Source organism: Odocoileus virginianus, chromosome 7 (assembly GCF_023699985.2).
Source record: "Odocoileus virginianus isolate 20LAN1187 ecotype Illinois chromosome 7, Ovbor_1.2, whole genome shotgun sequence".
Taxonomy (NCBI): Eukaryota; Metazoa; Chordata; class Mammalia; order Artiodactyla; family Cervidae; genus Odocoileus; species Odocoileus virginianus.
In genome coordinates, this window is record NC_069680.1 from 81,092,763 (window position 1) to 81,113,898 (window position 21,136).

General features: G+C 40.8%; 1 protein-coding gene across 1 annotated transcript in view; it reads right to left on the bottom strand.

The window, feature by feature from the left end:
* TBCE (tubulin folding cofactor E) overlaps positions 1-21,136 on the bottom strand; it is an 82,218-nt gene that overhangs the window by 35,973 nt on the left and 25,109 nt on the right. Inside the window, exon 2 of the mRNA XM_070471059.1 lies at positions 19,125-19,255. Within this exon, the coding sequence (XP_070327160.1) occupies positions 19,125-19,224 (100 nt within the window). The 5' untranslated portion in view covers positions 19,225-19,255. The remainder of the gene's footprint in view (positions 1-19,124; positions 19,256-21,136) is intronic.

Consider the following 21,136-nt stretch of genomic DNA (forward strand, 5'->3'; position numbering starts at 1 on the left):
AACGGTGTAGCCACTCTGGAAAAGAGCGCAGTGATTCCTCAGCAAGCTACACACAGAACTATCACCTAATCGAGCAACTCTCCTTCTGGGCAAACACCCAAAGAACTGACAGCAGGAACTCAAATAGGTATTAGTATACTTGTCTTCATAGCAGCATTATTCAAAATAGCCAAAAGTGAACTGATGAATAGATAAAGTGTCCAATGACGGATCAATTACTAAACAAAATGTGGTCTGTCCATACAATGGAGTATTATTCAGTCTTAAAGAGGAATGAAATTCTGACACATTCTACAACATGGATGAACCCTAAAGACTTTATGCTAAGTAAACTAAGCCAGACACACAAAAACAAACAATACATGCATGCTAAGTCATTTCAGTCATATTTGATTCTTTGCGACTCCATGGACTGTAGCCCACCAGGCTCCTCTGTCCATGGGATGCTCCAAGCAAGAATACTGGAGTGGGTTGCCATTTCCTCCTTCAAGGGATCTTCTGAATCCAAGGACTGAACCCACACCTCTTACGTCTCCTGCACTGGCAGGCGGGTTCTTTACCACTAGTGCCACCTGGGTTTTCTTCAGAAAGAGAGAAATGTTCAGTCCTTCATCCCAAAGTCCATGCACTCATCACCTGGCCCCCCCATCACCTGGCACTTGAGACCCAGGTCCACCTGGCACCCGCCTGCCACCAAGGGCCCGCGCACCTGAAGCTGACGCCCCCAGGCACGGTCCCCAGGCAGCTGGCGCACTGCCAGAGCAGTCCACAAGGTCTCAGCGCCAGTGATGGCCGCTGTGAGCAAGCAGCTGTCTGGAGGTGGGGTGGCAGGACACTGGGCTTGGCTTATTTGAAGCTGAATAAAATTGTATAAACTGAGTCATTTCTGATTAACTCTGCTAAAACCACATCATGAAACTAGAGCATAGGAAAGAACTGTTTTCAGAAAGAAACCCAAGTCTCTAGATAATAGGTTCATACCCAATACGGATGGCTAGGCATCATAACTGGGGCTGATAAAAATTAACTCAAATACAGAAATTATGCCCTACAATTAAAATAAACCCCAGTGCCCCTGCTATGGACTTGCGTTGGGGCGGGGGGAACACTGACTATTCTGATTCATAATGTATTCTGACTCCCATTGAAGTTAAAGGGGTCATACCGAAAACCTTGAAAACACATGTGTTTACACCTCACCTCATTAGGGCAAAACTGAGACCAATGTTAGGTCCGAGTAGAAAAAACCTAGACATGTGGGAGAAGTGTAACCAGGTTTCCTTCAGAGTGAGATCCCACGCTCAGCCCAGTCCAACCCAGAGCAGACCATGGCCGTGGAAAGGGAGCCAGCTGACCACGTCTCGAGGTCATACACAGAGAAGAGGGGACGTGGTGTAGAATCTGGGTGGTCATTGGGACCCCTGCAGCCTCCAACCCTCCCTGCCCCAAACCACGGAATCTGGCAGGATTTCTAACTTGGGGTGTTTCCACTTCCATACCCTCACCAGGCAATGGGGACAGAAGGGCCTGAGAACTTCTGGCTCCGTTTCCTGGGCCATAATGGGGAAGGCATCCTCGGCGACCCAGACAGGACCTCATCCTACCCCCAGTCCCTCCCACCGCACAAAGGCGGCTGAGTGGGGGGTGGGACTCAGCACTCCAGGTTCAGTGGGGTGTCCTGGGCCCCTGCTCTGGAAACCCAACTGTGTGTGTCGTTCAGCAGAGACGAAGTCTGGGGCCACCTATATGAGAGGCCGAGAATACTCAAGTTCATAGAAACAGAAAGTAGAATGGCGTCTGCCAGGAGCTGAAGCGAGGGCAGACAGGAAGTCACTGCCTAACGGCTGCAGGGTTTCACCCCGTGAAATGAAGCGGGCTCTGGATATGAATGGCGGTGATGCCTGTACAACGTTACTCTACTTGAAGTCGCTGAATTAGAAGTGACTGAAATGTTAAGTTCAGTTATGTATAATTTACCACAGTGTAAAATACACACACACACACACATATCTTTCAAACCACCATGGAGCTAAAAAGGCACTGAAGAACTACAAGGCCAAAATCTGAGAGAAGAGGGAAACCTGGAGTTAAGCGAAGCCTTGGAGCAACTTTTTTCCCTTGGGCATCTGCTGATTCTGGCAGAAAAGGTTGAAAAGCTACAAAGCTGAACAAAGCTTTGTTCAGCTTTGAATGGAGCTTTCGAGGGACTAAGGCTTCCCCAGTGGGTCAGTTGGTAAAGAATCTGCCTCTAATGCAGAAGACCCGGTTCGATCCTTGGGCCGGAAAGACTCCCTGGAGAAGGAAATGAAAACCCACTCCAGTGTTCTTGCCTGGAGAATTCCATGGACAGAGGGGCCAGGCAGGCTACAGTCCATGACCGCAGAGTTGGACACGACTGTGTGACTGACTTTCACTTTTGAAGGAGTGAGAGATAAATAATGAAAATCAGAGTCTCTCAAGGAAGGTGGAGGTTGCCAGAAACTCTCCAGGTTTTGTTCTGGGCCTTGAAATGCTTTCAACCTAAGAGCAAGAAGGAACCAACCTAAATAGTCTATCCCCTGTAGTGACTGAAGGTTAACGTCAAACAATCACATTCCCAGATGTGCTTACGTGACCTGGAATTGCTGGGACCTTCTGCATCTGCCAGAGTTCACTTCAGTCCTCTCTGGAAGAAGACACTACCACTGCAAAGCTCAAATTATAACTCTTTACAACCAATACCTGGCACTCAAAGAAAAACAACTAAGCACAGAAAAAGACAAGCGTCTATGACTAGAAACCAAGAAAAACAGCCGCCAAGAGAGACTGACTACGAGATTGCACCCAACTGTGTCAGAAGAGGCTGCAATGTGGTAAAGAACTTGAACTTTATCCTGCTTCTCCAGAGAAACTTACAAGCATGGAGAAAAGAATACATAACAGATGGGCAACAGGCACATAAAAAGATGCACATCATCACTAATTGTTAGAGAAATGCAAATCAAAACTACAATGAGGTACCATTTCACACCAGTCAGAACGACAATCATTAAAAAGTCTACAAATAACAAACACTGGAGATGGTATGGGGAAAAGGGAAACCCTCCTACACTGTTGGTGGGAATGTAAATTGGTGCAGCTACTATGGAAAACAATATGCAGGTTCCTCAAAAAATTAAAAATAGAGCTCACATATGACCCAGCAATCCCACTTCTAGACATGTATCCAGACTAGAATTAAAGAATTTAAAAAACTCTTAATTCAAAAAGATACATGACCCCTATGTTCACAGCAGCACTATTTACAATAGCCAAGACATAGAAGCAGCCTAAATGTCCATCAACAGATGAATGGATAGAGACGGTATACGTACACAATGAAATATTACTCAGCCGTTACAAAGAATGAAGTAATGCCATCTGCAGCAACATGGATGAATCCAGAGATTATCATACTAAGCAAAGTAAATCAGAGAAAGACAAATACCCTATGACATCACCTATATGTGGAAACTACAATATGACACAAATGAACATATCTAAAAAACGAAAACTCACAGATGAAGAGAACAGACTTATGGTTGCCAGGCACGGGGAGGGTGGTGGAAGGTTGGGAAGGATTAGGAGCTTGGGATTAGCAGTTGCAAACTATCATATGTAAGATGGATAAGCAACAAGGTCTTACTGTATAGAATGGGGAACCATGTTCAATATCCTGTGAGAATTAAGCCCTAATAGAAAAAAATATACATACATATGTAAAGCTGAATCACTTTTCTGTAGAGTAGAAAATAAACATAACATTGTAAATCAACTATAATTCGATAACATTTTTTAACTTTCAGAAGAAAGAAAACTGGATACTGAAAGACCAAAAGTCACTAACAACAGCAACAACAACAAAAAAGCTGAAGGAGGGCAGATAAGAAGCATTAAAAGAGGATAGGAGAGAATAATCGAAAAAGTACTAGTCAAGTAGCTTTGAGTTTCCTTGCAGCAAAAAGAAAAAGATGCAATCTTCTTGGTCAGTAGTAAAAACATCTCAGTTTTTTCCTGTTCCCTGAGCTAACAGTAATTTGTCACAGAGTCTTTGTTTGTATAAAGAGCATTAAGATAATGAAGAACACATCTCACTTGATAGCACCTTCATAACATATTCACTGGTGTTTCCGAAGTGGCTATTTCTTAACTAAAGCCTCAGCCGAAGTCCAGGATAGAAAGCTTGGTTTTGTAAAGGCAGTTATACTAAGGGCTCAGATGGTTTTATTTTGCTTTCTGGTGGCTTCCTGGTGCAACCAAAGGAATAAAAACTTAATCTCAAAATGGGACATCAGAATCATCTAGGGAGCACATTTTATTTATTTATTTTTAGTTCTACCACTTTATTGCTACCAACCCATCTCCCTCCACCCTCGTGCACACAAGCTCAGTCATGTAACCCCATGGACTGCAGCCCGCCAGGCTCCTATGTCCATGGACTTTTCCAGGCAAGAATACTGGAGTGGGTTGCCATTTCCTTCTCCATAGGGAGCACATTTTAAATGATGAGTCCTAGAAATTAACTCTGAAATATTGAATTAGAATCTCTGTATGTCCAACCTGAGAATTCATATTTCTAACAAGACTCCAGGAACGCTGCATTAGCCTCCCTTTGCTAGACATGTTATCTTGGCTAGACTTCTTTCTACAGTGAAATGACAGTGATTCCAAACTGAAGTCACTTATAATAAACTGAACAACAGGTATTCTATTTATCTGTTACTAGTCCTACAACACATGGTTGATAAGGGTAATAGTTTAATCAAACAAAGAACACATTTTCTGTCATTGAAGGCCAGTAATTACAGATTTTTATATTCATCACACTGATGACTGCAAAGTATTATGCTCTAAAAAAAAATATTATGATTTTCCTATAGATGAAAATTAAGTGTTCTAAGAACACTTTAAAAAGTACTTTTTCCTAATTCATTGTAATAACAACGATAATCAGTCAGTCAGTTCAGTCACTCAGTCATGACTGACTCTTTGCAACCCACTGGACTGTAGCACGCCAGCCCTCCCTGTCCATCATCAACTCCCAGAGCTTGCTCAAACTCATGTCCATTGAGTCAGTGATGCCATCCAACCATCTCATCCTCTGTCAGCCCCTTCTCCTCCTGCCTTCAGTCTTTACCAGCATCAGGGTCTTTTCCAAGTAGTCAGTTCTTTGCATCAGGAGGCCAAAGTACTGGAGTTTCAGCTTCAGCATCAGTCCTTTCAATAAATATTTAGGACTGATTTCATTTAGGATTGACTAGTTTGATCTCCTTGCTGTCCAAGGGACTCTCAAGAGTTTTCTCCAGCACCACAGTTCAAAAGCACCAATTCTTCAGCACTCAGCTTTCTTTATAGTCCAATTCTCACACCCATACATAACTACTGGAAAAACCATAGCCTTGACTAGATGGACCTTTGGTGGTAAAGTAATGTCTCTGCTTTTTAATATGCTGTCTAGGTTGGTCATAGCTTTTCTTCCACAGAACAGGCGTCTTTTAATTTCATGGCTGCAGTCACCATCTGTGGTGATTTTGGAGCCCAAGAAAATAAAGTCAGCCACTGTTTCCATTGTTTCCCCATCTATTTGCCAAGCAGTGATGGGACCGGATGCCATGATCTTTGTTTTTTGAATGTTGAGTTTTAAGCTTTTCCACTCTCTTCTTTCACTTTCATCAAAAGGCTCTTTAGTTGCTCTTCGCTTTCTGCCATAGGGTGGTGTCATCTGCATATCTGAGGTTATTGATATTTCTCCCAGCAATCTTGATTCCAGCTTGTGCTTCATCCAGCCTGGCATTTCTCATGATGTACTCTGAATATAAGTTAAATAAACAGGGTGAGAATATACAGCTTGATGTACTCCTTTCCTAATTTGGAACCAGTCTGTTGATCCATGTCCGGTTCTAACTGTTGCTTCTTGACCTACATATAGGTTTCTCAGGAGGCAGGTCAGGTGGTCTGGTATGCCCATCTCTTGAGGAATTTTCCAGTTTGCTGTGATCCACACAGTCAAAGGTGTTGGCATAGTCAATAAAGCAGAAGGAGATGTTTTTTTGGAATGCTCTTGCTTTTTCTATGAACTAATGGATGTTGGCAATTTAATCTCTGGTTCTTCTGCTTTTTCTAAATCCAGTTGAATATCTGGAAGTTCTTGGTTCACGTACTGTTGAAGCCTCGCTTGGAGAATTTTGAGCATTACTTTGCTAGTGTGTGAGATGATTGCAATAGTGCAGTAGTTTGAACATTCTTTGGCATTGCCTGTCTTTGGGATTGGAATGAAAACTGACCTTTTCCAGTCCTGTGGCCACTGCTGAGTTTTCCAAATTTGCTGGCATATTGAACGCAGTACTTTCACAGCATCATCTTTTAGGATCTGAAATAATTCAGGTGGAATTCCATCACCTCCACTAGCTATGTTCGTAGTGATGCTTCCTAAGACCCATCTGACTTCACATTCCAGGATGTCTGGCTGGAGGTGTGTGATCACACCATCGTGGTTATCTGGGTCACTAAGAACTTTTTTGTATATTTCTTCTGTGTATTCTTGCCACTTCTTCTTAATATCTTCTGCTTCTATTAGATCCACACAGTTTCTGTCATTTATTGTGCCCAAGTTTATTGTTCCCTTTGTATCTCTAATTTTCTTGAAGAGATCACTAGTCTTTCCTATTCTATTGTTTTCCTCTATTTCTTTGCATTGATCGCTGAGGAAAGCTTTCTTATCTCTCCTTGCTATTCTTTCGAACTCTGCATTTGGGATACTAAGAAACTCATATCTAACATTAATCAAGAAAAAAGGTAGTGTAAAATTCTGATGACACAAGCAGTAGATTAAAAGTCCTCTAACTACTATATCAAAACCTCCTGGTAACCACAAACCAGAAATGCACTATAAATATATAGTACATTTATATATATAAATATATATGTGTATATACATATACATACACACATATACATATAAACATATATGCGTACATATATACATGGGCTTCTCTGATGGCTCAGTGGTAAAGAATCTGTCTGCAGTGCAGGAGACGGAGGAGAATTGGGTTTGATCCCTAGTTCAGGAAGGTCCCCTAGAGGAGGAGATGGCAACCTATCCAGGATTCGTGCCTGGAAAATCCCATGGACAGAGGAGCCTGGCAGATTACAGTCCATAGGGTTGCACAGAGTCAGACATGACTGAGCATGCTTGTACACATATATAAACACACACATAGAAAAAGGAATACAACCTCAACACTAAAGACAGTCATAAAATCATAAGAGAAAAAAAGAAAAAAGACCTACAAAAGCACATCCAAAACAATGAGCAAAATGGCAAGAAGAACATACATATTGGTAATTACCTTAAATGTAAATGGATTGACTACTCCAACCAAAAGACATAGACTGGCTGAATGGATACAAAAATAAGATCCATATACATGCTGTCTTCAAGAGACCCTCTTCAGATTGGGGACACAAAGAGTCTGAAAGTGAGGGGATAGAAGAAGGTATTCCATGCAAATGAAATTCAAAAGAAAGTTGGGGTAACAATATTCTTATCAGAAAAAAAGGTCTTTAAAATAAAGACTATTACAAGAGTCAAAGAAGGACACTACAAAATGATCAAGAAGTCAACCCAAGAAGACATTAACAACTGTAAATATAGATGAACACAGCATAGAAGCACCTCAATATAGAAAATAAATGCTGACAGACATAAAAGGAGAAATTGACAGCAACACAATAATAGTGGGTGATTTTAGCACTCCACTTACATCAATCGACAGATCATTCAGACATAAAATCAACAAGGAAACACAGGCCTTAAGTGACACATCAGACCAGATGAACTTAATTGGTATTTACAGAGCATTCCATCCTAAAGCAGCAGAATGCACATTTTTTTCAAGTGCACATGGAATATTCACTAGGATAAATCATATGTTGGGTCACAAAGTGAGCCTTGGTAAATTTAACAAAATTGAAATAATATCAAGTATCTTTTCTGACCACAATGCCTGCAGATTCTAATCTAATCTTCAATTACAAGGAAGAATTACAAAATCTGTAAAAAAACACAAAAATGTGGAGGCTAAACAACATGCTATTTAATAACCAATGGATCACTGAAGATGTTCAAAGAAACCAAAAAACACCTAGGGCTTCTCTGGTGGTCGAGTGGTTAAGAGTCCATCTGCCAGTGCTTGCGACATGGGGTCACTCCCTGGTCAGGGAAGACCTCACATGCTGTGGAACAACTAAGCCCATGCACCTCAACGACTGAGCCACCAAACCACAAGTACCAAGCCCACATGCCCCAGAGCTTGGTTCCACAACAAGAGAAGCCACTGCAAAGAGAAGCTCATGCACCACAATGAAGAGTAGCTCTCACTCTCTGCAACCAGGGAAAACCCACAGGCAGCAATGAAGACCGAGTGCAGCCAAATAAATCAACAATTTTTTAAAAAAAGAAAAAAACAATCTCCCAAGACTGAACCACGAAGATATAGAAAACAGGAACAGATCAATCACAAGTACTGACATTGAAACCATGAATTAAAAAAAACTCCCAACAAACAAAAGTCCAGGAACAGATGGCTTCACAGGTGAATTTTGGCAAACATTTAGAGAAGAGTTAACACTTATCCTTCTGAAACTCTTCCAAAAAATTGCAGGGGAAGGAACACTCCCAAAGTCATTCTATGAAACCACCATCACTCTGATATCAAAACCAAGGATATGACACACAAAAAAAGAAAATAGCAGGTTAGTATCACTGATGAACATAGATGTAAAATCCTCAACAAAATACTACCAAACCGAATCTAACAATATATTAAAAGGATCATACACCATGATCAAGCAGAAATTATTCCAGGGATAGAACTTTTTCAACATCCCCTAGTCAATCAGTGTGATACACATTAACAAAGCGAAGAATAAAAACTATATTACCATCCCAACAGATGCAAAAAAAGCTTCTGACAAAATTCAACATCTATTTCTGCAAACAACTCTCCAGAAAGTGTAAATAGAGGGAACATACCTCAACACAGTAAAGGCCACATATGAAAAACCCACAGCTAACAACATACTCAATGGTGAAAAGCGGAAAGCATTCCCTCTAAGATCAGGAACAAGACAAGGATGTCCACTCTCACCACTTCTATTCAACACAGTTTTGGAAGTCCTAGTCATAGCCATCAGAGAAGAAGAAACAAAAGGAATCCAAATTGGAAAAGATGTAAAACTGTCACTGTTTGCAGATGACATGATACCATGCAAAGAAAATTCTAAAAAAAAGAAAATTCTAATGATGCTACCAGAAAACTACTAGAGCTCATCAATGAATTTGGTAAAGCTGCAGGATACAAAATTATATACAGAAATCTACTGCATGTCTATACACCAACAATGAAAGGTCGGAAAGAGAAATTAAGAAAACAATCTCATTTATCATTGCGTCAAAAAGAACAAAATACCTAGGAATAAAACCTACCTAAGGAGGCAGAAGACCTGTACTCTGAAAACTGTTAAGAGACTGATTAAAGAAATCGAAGATGACACAAACAGATGGAAACATACACCATGTTTCTGGAGTGGAAGAATCAATATTGTCAAAATGAGTATACTATCCAAAGTAATCCAGAGATTCAGTGCAATCCCTATTAAATTACTAATGGTATTTTTTGCAGATCTAGAACAAAAAATCTTCACACAGACACTGACTAGGGGATTTTTGCAGAAACTAACAGCTGTGGCCAGTGATCTGTTATGCAAGGGCATATTGAGATGTCACCAGTCAATAATGTTTGGGTAACAGATGTATTAATATAGCTCTGGTCTTTAAACTGTTAAGATTTGTATGGAAACACAACAGACCCTGAAGAGTAAAAAAAAAAAAAAAAAAAAAGAGCTGGAGTAATCAGATTCCCTGACTTCAGACTATACTATAAAGCTATAATAAAACAATATGGTACTGGTATAAAAACACAAACACAGACCAATGGAAAAGGATAGAAAGCCCAGAATAATGCCACACAGCTCTTTGCAAACAATACAACTGACAAGGGCTTAATTTCCAAAGTATACAAATAGCTCATACAACTCAGTAACAAAAAACCCCCAAGCAATCCAATTGAAAAATGGGCAGAAGATCTAAATAGACATGTCTCCAAAGATGACATACAGAAAGCCAACAGACACGAGAAGATGCTTGACACTGCTAATTATTAAAGAAATGCAAATCAAAACTACAATGATATATCACCTCACAGTGGTCAGAATAACCATCATCAAATACAAGTCTACAAACAGATGCTGGAGAGGGTGTAAAGAAAAGGGAAGCCTCCTACACTGTTGATGGGAATGTAAACTGGAGCAGCCATCACAGAGAACAGTATGGAGTTTCCTTGAAAAAGTGAAAATAGAGAATTCCCTCGTGATCCAGTGGTTAGGACTGGGCACTTTCACTGCTGGGGCCCATGTTCAATCCCTGGTTGGGGAACTAAGATCCTGCAAGCCCCTGGGGAGCTAAGATCCTGCAAGCACCGTGAGGCAGTCAGAAACAAAAATTTTTTTAAAAAAGATTTAAAAATAGAACTTTACCATATGATCCAGCAATTTCACTCCCGGGCATATATACGAAGAAAACCATAATCCAAAAAAATACACGAGGACTTTCCTGGTGGTCCAGTGCTTAAGAATCTGCCTGACAAGGATTAGATCCCTGGTCTGGGAAGATTTCACATACCAAAGGGCAACTAAGCCCGTGTACCACCACTGCTCAGCCCTCGGGCCCTAGAGCCCATGCTCTGTAACAACAGCAGCCCCTGCAATGAGAAGCCTCATGCCACAGCTAGAGAGTAGCCCCCACTCGCTGCAACTAGAGAAAGCTCATGCACAGCAGTGAAAAACCAGCATAGTCAACAGTACATAAATAAAAATTTTAATTCAGAAAAATTGCTTAAAAAAGTACATGCACGCCAATATTCACTGCAGGACTATTTACAACAGCTAAGACACGGAAACAACCTACTGTCCACCAACAGAGGAATGGGTGAAGAAAACATGGAGCATATATAAACGGAATATTCCTCCGCCATAAGAACAATGACATAATGCCATTCACAGCGACATGGATAGACCTTATTATACTAAGTCAGAGAAAGACAAATATCATATGATATCACATATACATGGAATGTAAAAAATGATACGAGGGGGTGGGAGGGAGACTTCAGAAGAAGAGGACACAATATATACTTATGGCTGATTTGCGTTATTGTATGCAGAAACCAACACAACACTGTAAAGCAATTATCGTCCAATTTAAAATTTTTAAAAAAGAAAAAATAAACAAAAAATGATAGGAATGAACTTATTAACAAAACAGAAACAAACTCACAGACTTAGAAAACCAACTTACGGTTTCCCAAGGAGAGAAGTGGGTGGGGAGGGATAAATTAGGAGGTTGGGATTAACATATACACACAACTATATATAAAATAGATAATCAACAAGGACCAACCGCAGAGCGCAGGGCACTCTTACTCAAAAGTCTGTAATAACCTATCTGGGGAAAGCATCTGAAAAAGAATTGACATATGTATACGAATAACTGAATGACTTTGCCATACACCTGAAATTAACATAATAATGTAAATCAACTATATTTCAATATAAAATAATTTTTTTTACCAAAGAAAAAAGCTAGGGTAGAAGTCTAATGGCATAAACAGCAGATTAAAAGACCTGTAATGCTGAAGGATCATGTGTGTGCGCTTAGTCGCTCAGCTGTGTCCTACTCTTTGCAAACCCACGGACTGCAGCCCGCTAGACTCCTCTGTCCATGGGGGTTCCCCAGGCAAGAATACTAGAGTGGGTTGCCATGCCCTCCTCCAGGGGATCTTCCCAACCCAGGGATCAAACCAGGTCTCCCACATTTCAGGTGGATTCTTTACCAACTGAGCCACCTGGGAAGCCCTGAAAAATCATATTATATGTAATTTTGAAGGACTATATGATAATCCATATTAAAGAATGTACCTACTCTACCTTGTATCTTCAACGACTGTAAACCAAGAAGTTAATAAGAACACAGTTTTTCAATAACCTGACTTATTGGTTTAAAAGAACTCTATTCACCAATATAACAAAATGAGTCAAAATTAAAGTTTAAAGTATACATACTGTTTTTAAGAAAATGTGTTTATGTTTTAGAGAAGCAGAGTGAAGCATCAAGGGAACATTTCATGAAAGGATGGGCAAGATAAAGGACAGAAATGGTGAGGACCTAATAAAAGCAGAAGAGATTAAGAAGAGGTGGCAAGAATACACAGAAGAACTATACAAAAAAGGTCTTAATGACTCAGATAACCACTGGTGGGTCACTCACCTAGAGCCTGGACATTCTGGAGTGTGAAGTCAAGTGGGCCTTAGGAAGCATCACTATGACCAAAGCTAGTGGAGGTGATGGAATTCTAGTTAAGCTATTTAAAATCCTAAAGGATGATGCTGTTAAAGTGCTGCACTCAAAATGTTAGCAAATTTGGAAAGTTCAGCAGTGGCCACAGGACTGGAAAAAGTCAGCTTTCATTCCAATCCCAAAGAAGAGCAGTGCCAAAGAATGGTGAAACTACCGAACAACTGAATTCATTTCACATGGCTTCAGCAGTACATGAACCAAGAAATTCCAGATGTTCAAGCTGAATTTAGAAAAGGCAGAGGAACCAGAGACCAAATTGTCAACATTTGTTGGATTATAGAGAAAGCAAGAGAAATCCAGAAAAACATCTACTTCTGCTTCATTGCCTACGCTAAAGCCTTTGTCTGTGTGGGTCATAGCTAACTGTGGAAAATTCTTAAAGAAATGGGAATACCAGATCACTTTACCTGTCTCCTGAGAAACCTGTATACAGGTCAAAAAGCAACAGTTAGAATTGGACATGGAACAACTGACTGGTTCAAAATTGGGAAAGGAGTACAACAAGGCTGTATATATTTTTATTCTGTTAACAGAGTACACGATGCAAAAGGTCAGGCTGGATGAATCCACAAGCTGGAATCACAAGATTACCGGGAGAAACATCAAGAACCTCAGTTATGGAAATGATACCACTCTAATGGCATAAAGTGAGGAGAAACTAAAGAGCTTCTTGATGAGGGTGAAAGAGGAGAGTAACAAACCTGGCTTAAAACTCAACATTCAAACATTTAATATCATGGCCTCTGGTCCCATCACTTCATAACAAATAGATGGAGAAAAATTGGTGACAGTGATAGATTTTACTTTCTTGGGCTCCATAGGGTCGCAAAGAGTCAGACATGACTCAACATAAAGTATCTGTAGAAAAAATAAAATATCAAACCTGAACCTGATCAGGCCTATATGTAACTACCAACCTACAGGGAACATAGGGGACAGAAAAACTAAATATTAATGACTTCATGGGGATGCAATCTAAAAAGTTCAGAATATGGGAAATTTTATAAGACAATTTTTTCAACAAATAAATGGTAAGGAAGAAAAATAGAGAATCAATCCAGGAAATCCAATATCTAACCAAAGGATCACTGGCGGGGGCGGGGCAGGGGGGGGGCAGGTGGAGCAAGCAGGTAATATGCAAGGGTTAAATTATCAAAGGTATCCTAGAAGAAAAAGTCTCATCACTGAAGAAACTGCCTCAAACTGAGCAGGATTAACCAAGAAAACACACCAAGCAATGAGTCAAGAAACCCACAGCTGGACACAGCTGCTCTCATCATAAGGCTTTCTGTCCTATATTGTTGCCAAGGTCACATATGTTAATAAATACTAAGAAAGGAGAAAGAAAACACAGCAGCAAGGCTTCCAGAATGTCTCACAAGATCTGACACTCCCCACGAGGCCCGCGGACTCTACTTTGCAGTATCTATGAGATGCCCAAGGTGTCAGCCCCTGCTTTCTTGAGGTGAAGTGGGTTTGTGGAGTTTCACAGTTAAATATTAAGGGCTGCCTGCGAGGTGGCTCTCTGAGCATCAGGACCACCCTGGGGAGTGCAGAGAGGGGCTGGGATGAATTCCTCCCCAAGTGGTCAGGGAGCTCACTCTTAGCTTGAGAGAAGGGTACAGCTGGCTGTTCATACTGGGGTGAAGGGAGGGGTTAAGGGCATCACTCCCAGTCCCCTGGCATGAGGGGCTAGAGGGCCACTACCCATGCCAAACATGGGGGTCTTCCAGGGGCCTCGTTACTCTTCTGGGTTCCAGAGTTGACAAGAGAGCATGTCCCTGGCTCCTGAACAGTCTCATTTCCCCCTACCCTTCTTCCTCCTCATCCGTCCTCAATACTGAAGCTGGACTCTCCCAAGAAAAGAAGGCAAAGAAGTCTCCATCTACCAGCTGCAGACAACTGACCTCCCTCAGCTCCTGTTTCAATGGCAAGCTGAACAAAATCAGTTCCCCAGAGAAAGCGGCCTCACCGAGCAGGCAGGGAGGATATGGGTGGACTGAAGAAGGGGTCCCCTCAGCTCTCTCGCCCTCCTTCCAGGGGTCTGGGTGCTCCTGGCTCTTCCTCTAAACTATGGAGCCACCATTTGTTAAATGTTCAGATTCTGGGTCTTTAGCAGGAGACAAACTGAAGCAAAGGAGTGAAGCTCTTTTTTGCGAACAGTGATTATTCCCCCAAATGACAGCCAGATGCAGGCAGGGCCACCCGGAGATTTTACCTGCGGATACCAGTGGGAGCCATCCCCTTGGACTTGACTGGACTCCATGTTAACAAGATTCATGCAGGTCGCCCCTGCTGCCCAACACCGTGGCCTGAAGGAGACGCCTGGGGAGGAACTGAGGATCAGCCGAGGCAGATGGAGCTGAGCTGCTTCAGCACTCAGCCCGGGTCGCGCTAGAGGCCCTGCCCAGATCCTCTGCGGGAGTTCCCGGCCCTGCTACCACCTGGGGAACACAGGTCTGCCCACTGCAGCCCTAAAGCAGATAAAACAAATAAAGCCCTAAAGCAGCAGAGCCCAGAAATCGGTAGCACAGAGCAGCAGATCAAATTCCACCCCATGGTCCACTCCTTCCCCGGAACTGACGCCTCCCTTCACAGCTCCAAATGTGCCCTGACTGTGTTTCTTTCACACTCAGCACAGGGAGGGTAAGAATCTGCTTGCAACGCGGGAGACCTGGGTTTGATCCCTGGGTCGGGAAGATCTCCTGGCACAGGAAATGGCAACCCACTCCAGTGTACGTGCCTGGAGAATTCTGTGGACCAGAGGAGCCTGCGGGGCTACAGTCCATGGGGTCCCCAAAAGCAGGACACGATTGAGCAAGTAACACTTTCACTTCAGGGGTTAAGAGTCAGAATAATTCCTCATGAATTCCTCACCAGGTTGAGCTCAGGTCTACTTAACCTTTCTGTGCCTCAAAGTCCTTGTCCAGGAAACAGGGATGATGCTGTCGCCACCACTGGATGAGATCATCCCGTCATTCAACAAACGAACTGAGCACCTAACAAGCACTCAGAGGGCTAGTGTGGCTACTCCGGGTGCTCAGCAAACACCAGTGACTGGTCTAAGTGCTTCTCAGCTTTTAACTCATTGAGTTGTCACAACAGCCCCACAGCCACATCCAGTGAAATAACCCAGGAGTAAGTACTAAATCTGTGTTCCATTTCTCTGCATCTTTGTACCTATCCCAGAGATGAGTTCTACAAGAAATCCAAAAGTAGCACCAGTTGAAGTAATGGAAAGAATGCTGCATGCAATGACATAATTAATAAAAAGTAAACACACAGAAGCTCCCTCTTGGCAGAATTATAATTTTCTGGGGGAAAAATGCCCGATAATACATACATGAAAAAAGTGTCAAAGTCACAGGCAACTTAATAAGTCAAAATAATGTACATCCCTTCATATTGTTAAACTACCATTAAATAGCTTCCACCTAACTTACTCTATTTGTGAGGTGCCACTCACTTTAGGAACTGAAATGAACTCCCCCCGGGTGCTGGCAGTACTGGCTTTTGGCAGTTGGCACTCAGCCACAGGCGCTCTTTTAGAACTGTCTCCTCTGAAAAAAAACCTTGTCCCAGAGCACACCTCCTTCCTAAGGCAGCCACAACCCAATGATAGATCATCACATCTCAACTATGAAAGACTCTGCAGGGCCATCCTATCTTCAGAGTTCCCCCACAAGATCAGATAAATCCTTTATTTGGAATAATCATGGCACCTGGACTTTCCTGGCTCAGTGGATAAGAGTCCGTCTGACAATACAGGAGACACGGGTTTGATCCCTGGTCCAGGAAGATCCCGCATGCCATGGAATCACTAAGCCCACGTGCCACAACTACTAGCCTGAGCTCCAGGGCTGACGGCCACACTGAAGCCCGCTCGCCTAGAGTCCCTGCCCGGCAACAAGAGATGCCATCGCAATGAGAAGCCATGCACCACAATAAAGTGCATCACTCATGCTTGCTGCAACTAGCGAAAGCCCACATGAAGCAATGAGAACCCAGCACGGCCAAAAACAAACAAAAATTAAAAACAAATAAAAGACTAGAATAATCGTGGCCCAACTTCTCCCTCTGCCCAATCCAGCTCCCTTCCCTTCCCTTGCATTACTAATCAATTCTAAGAGGACTACCTAATACACTTTTTTTTTTTCTAATACACTTTTTGAATCGCAAACTTCCTAAATGTGAATCTCCATCTCCGTCTACTTCCCAGAGAACTAGGGCATTCAAAATTTCCAAGAACTGGACATTGATCCAATACTTTCAGACAGCAACTTGGCAATATATATCAAGAATCTTCAACTATTCATAGTCTTGAGAAGCAATAGAACAGAAAGGTTATGAGCTCTAAAACACAGTTTCAAATCCCAGCTTTTTACAGGAAATCTTAGAGACCTAAGTCCTGGTCTCCTCATCTGTAAAAATAGCATCTATATCCTAGAGCTGTTATAATTTTAGAGTTGTAATAATGTTCTCGTTCAAAGTAGAGAGCATATAAAAGCAACTGGTACACAATGCTGCTTAATTAGCCATGAAGGTTGCTAATCAGCTGACTTTAAGATTAATGTTACTTTCTCTTTCAATTTACCAATAATCCAAGTAAAACAAGAGAAGAAACCCTCTCCATACTAAATATTCTGGTAAATCTTAGGTCCATGAAGGCAGAGTCCATGTCTATCTAGTTCAGTGGTTCTCAGCCTTAATGAACCTAGTAAAATGCCCTGGAGAGCTTCTTAACACAGATGGCTGGGTCCCACCTCCAGAGCTTCTGGTTCAGTAGTTCTGGGGTGGGGCCCAGAATGTACATCGCTAACGAGTAACCAAGTGATGCTGACACTCCTTAGTGACCATATTTTGAGAGCCTCTGGTGTAAATTCACCACTGAACACCTTGTATACATTTAAGCCAATTCCTAATATATAGAAGGCACTTAAATATTTGCTGATTGATTAAGACATATAAATAAGTCTACTATACTACTGCCGCTGACAAAAGTAAAAAAAAAAAACAGAAATTAATGTCTAAAAGGAGGAATGATTAAACAAACTATGTACTATACTAAATGTAACTATTAAGAAATATAAATGAAGGAGTGCTCTGGGGGCCTTGTGGTTAGGACTTTGGGCTTTCACTGCCACGACTAGGGTTCAGTCCCTGGTCAGGGACCTGAGATCTCACAAGCCAAATACAAGTCAATCCATATCTATACACTAACAATGCCAGATCAGAAAGAGAAATTCAAGAAACAATTTCACTTACCATCTTATCACAAAGAATAAAATACCAAGGAATAAATCTAAGGAGACAAAAGAGCTATGCTCTGAAAACTGTAAGATGCTGATGAAAGAAATCGAAGACGACACAACCAATGGAAACCCTGTTCATAGACTGGAAGACTCAATATTGTCAAAATGACCATATTGCCCAAGGCAATCTGCAGATTCAATGCAATCCCCACCAAGTTACCAATGCCATTTCCACAGAACTAGAAAATAATCTTAAAATTTGTATGGAGACCCAAAAGATCCCAAACAGCAAAAGCAATCTTAAGAAAGAAAAACAGAACTGGAGGAACCAGGCTCCCTGATTTCAGACTATACTACAAAGCTACAGTCATCAAAACAGTATGGTACTGGCACAAAAACAGGAATATAGATCAATGGAACAGGATCGACAGTCCAGAAATAAACCCATGGACCTATGGTCAATTAATCTATTACAATTACAATTACAATCTATTACCGTTGGAAAGACAGTCTCTTCAACAAATGGTGCTGGGAAAAACAGACAGTTATATGTAAAAAAAATGAAATTAGATCATTCTTTAACATCATACACAAAAATAAACTCAAAATGCATTAAAGATCTAAATGTGAGACCAGGTACTATAGAATTCCTAGGGGAAAACATAAGCAGAACACTCTCCAATGTAAACTGCAGCAATATCTTTTCTCAATCTTTCTCCCAGAATAATGGGAATAAAAACAAAAATAAACAAATGGGACCTACTTAAACGCAAAAGCTTCTGTACAGCAAAGGAAACAATAAACAAAATGAAAGGTCAACACACAGATTGGGAGAAAATATTTGCAAAGAGGACCTACAGGTGGCCAAGAGAAAACATATACAAATACTGAATCATTATACTGTATACCTGAAACTAATATGTTAATTATATCTCAATAAAAAAGGAAATATGAGTAAAATAATGCTATAGAATTTGGTAGATACATACCAAATCATAAGTGAAAAATGGTAACACAAAATTCTATTCAGATCAATTTGAATTACACATACACGTGGATTAACGATAATAGAAATTTCAAAAATATTACTTCATTTTTGAGCTTAGGATTATGGGAATTCGAGTTTTGTTATGGTTTAAAGTTTACACTGAAGATATTTTAAGACTGACTTAATATAAAATAGTAACATTAAATAATCAGATAAGTGTATAATCAAATTAAGTCATGGATACCACAGGATATTGTCCCTGAAGTAAAACTGTATCAGAGCATATATAACTTGGTTGTTAGCATCCTCAAATTGGCACTATAGACCTCTACTGAGACACCTACCAGAAACAACTACAAAATAAACACACACACACAAAATCATAAATTACCTGCCACAGGAGGGACAATGCCAGAAAAACGCACTGTTGCATGTTCCCCGTTAACTTCAACCCTCCGACCAATGACATCTGATGTCAAAGTGCTGTTCATTATAACATAGTCAGAATCCAAAATATGAGACCTAGGGAAAAAACACGACATTGACAAGAACTTAGTAAAATTCTTAAAAAAAAAAATTTTTTTAACTGTATGCAGATGCTCATTAGGTCAACACTTCTACCCAATTTAGCCTTCCTATTCTGGTGAAGAGAAGAACCTAAGGGTTTATGTACCAGACTCTCAGAATGTAATTTTACTTTACTCTCTGTTTTGATAATTTAATGCATTAAAAAAAAATCTTGCTTAACTCTAGTTAGTTCACATCACATGACTGTATACTTTTACTAAGGATAGGAAGGGAAGGAAAAGAGGGGGATCAAGGTGACAGAGAAAAGGGAAAGATAACATGCAACACAGGCATCATTCTCTGCCCAGGAAGTAGAAACACACAGATCTACAGAAGCAGGAAGGAACACATATATGACAAATTCAGAATCCTAACAATAGGGAGCCCAAGAGAAAAGCATCATCTCTCAAGGAATCATCACTAGCTCCAACTTCCACTTCAACAAGTCAGTTTCTTCAACAGATAAAAATGAAAGAGATGGAAGGGGAAAAAAAAAAGATTAAAGGAAATGTAAGAGATGTCAACTAACTGCAATGTATGAACATTATTTGAAACCAGAACACTTAAAAAACTGTAAATAATTTTCAAAATAAATTATGAGAAAATTGAACATTTGAATGCTGACTAGATAGCTGATGATATTCAAGAATAATTGTCTCCAGTAAGGCTATTACAAAATCAATTTATTTGGGGGAAAAAATGGAAAGGGGAATTCCCTGCACCAGTGGTTAGGATTCCACACTTTCACTGAAGGGGGCACAGCTTCAATCTCTCGTCAAGGAACTAAAGATCCTGAATGCTACACAGTGAGGCCAAAAAATAAAATTTAAAAAGTCAAAGAATAATTGTGAAATTTTTAGCTATGATAATGGCATAGTGGTTATGACTTTTTAAAAGATCTTATCTTTCAGAAATATACATTAAATTATTTACAGATTTTTAAAAGTCGTATTTTAGACATGTCACACAGTGGTGGTATAGACAACACACTGAACGGAAGTAAAAAGCAGAGTGGCCAGTTAGGGAAATAGTGCTGTAATTCAGGTGAAAACCAGCAAAGAATGAACCTGGCCTCCATCCATTCATTTGACACATACCAGGCACTAACCACATGCTGGCTAAAACGCTGGCCCCACATGACAAACAGTAAACCCTGCATGTATGATTCCTGCCTCAGAGTATAAGTGCAGTGAGTTAGACCTGAGAGAGGGTATGGATTTTAGAGAAAGTTAAGAGCTAGAACAGGGTCTGGAGATTAAATGGATAGAAATGATAAAATTGAAGACTAGGAAGACAAGATTGTGTCTGGGGTAGATGATGGCACCAAAAACCAACATAAGTAATACAAGAGGAGATTCAAGTGTGGGAGGGAAAACAACTTGTTTGAGGTGTCTATCGAATGTCATGATGGATGTAGGTCTCTAGTTCAAAGGACATGTTTTCACTAGAATTGTGTATTTGGGAGTCATCACCTCAGTGTAACAGTTGATAAGATCAGAAGTGTACTAGGTGAAAAGAAAAGAGATCACTGACAGAACTCTAGGGAAATATAATATTTAAAAGAGAAAAGGAAGAAACCTCTAAGAAAGAATCAGAGGAAAACCTGGTTTTCCTTTATTCTTTCTGGCTTTTCCTTCTGACTCTGCAGGTGGTGTTGGGAAAGTTGGACAGCTGCATATGAGTCAGTGAAGTTAGCACACACAGTCTCATCATATACAAAAATAAACACAAAGTGACCTAAAGACTTAAATATAAGATATGACACCACAAAACTCGTACAAGAGATCACAGGCAAAACATTCTTTGACATAACTGTACCAATGTTTTCTTTCAGTC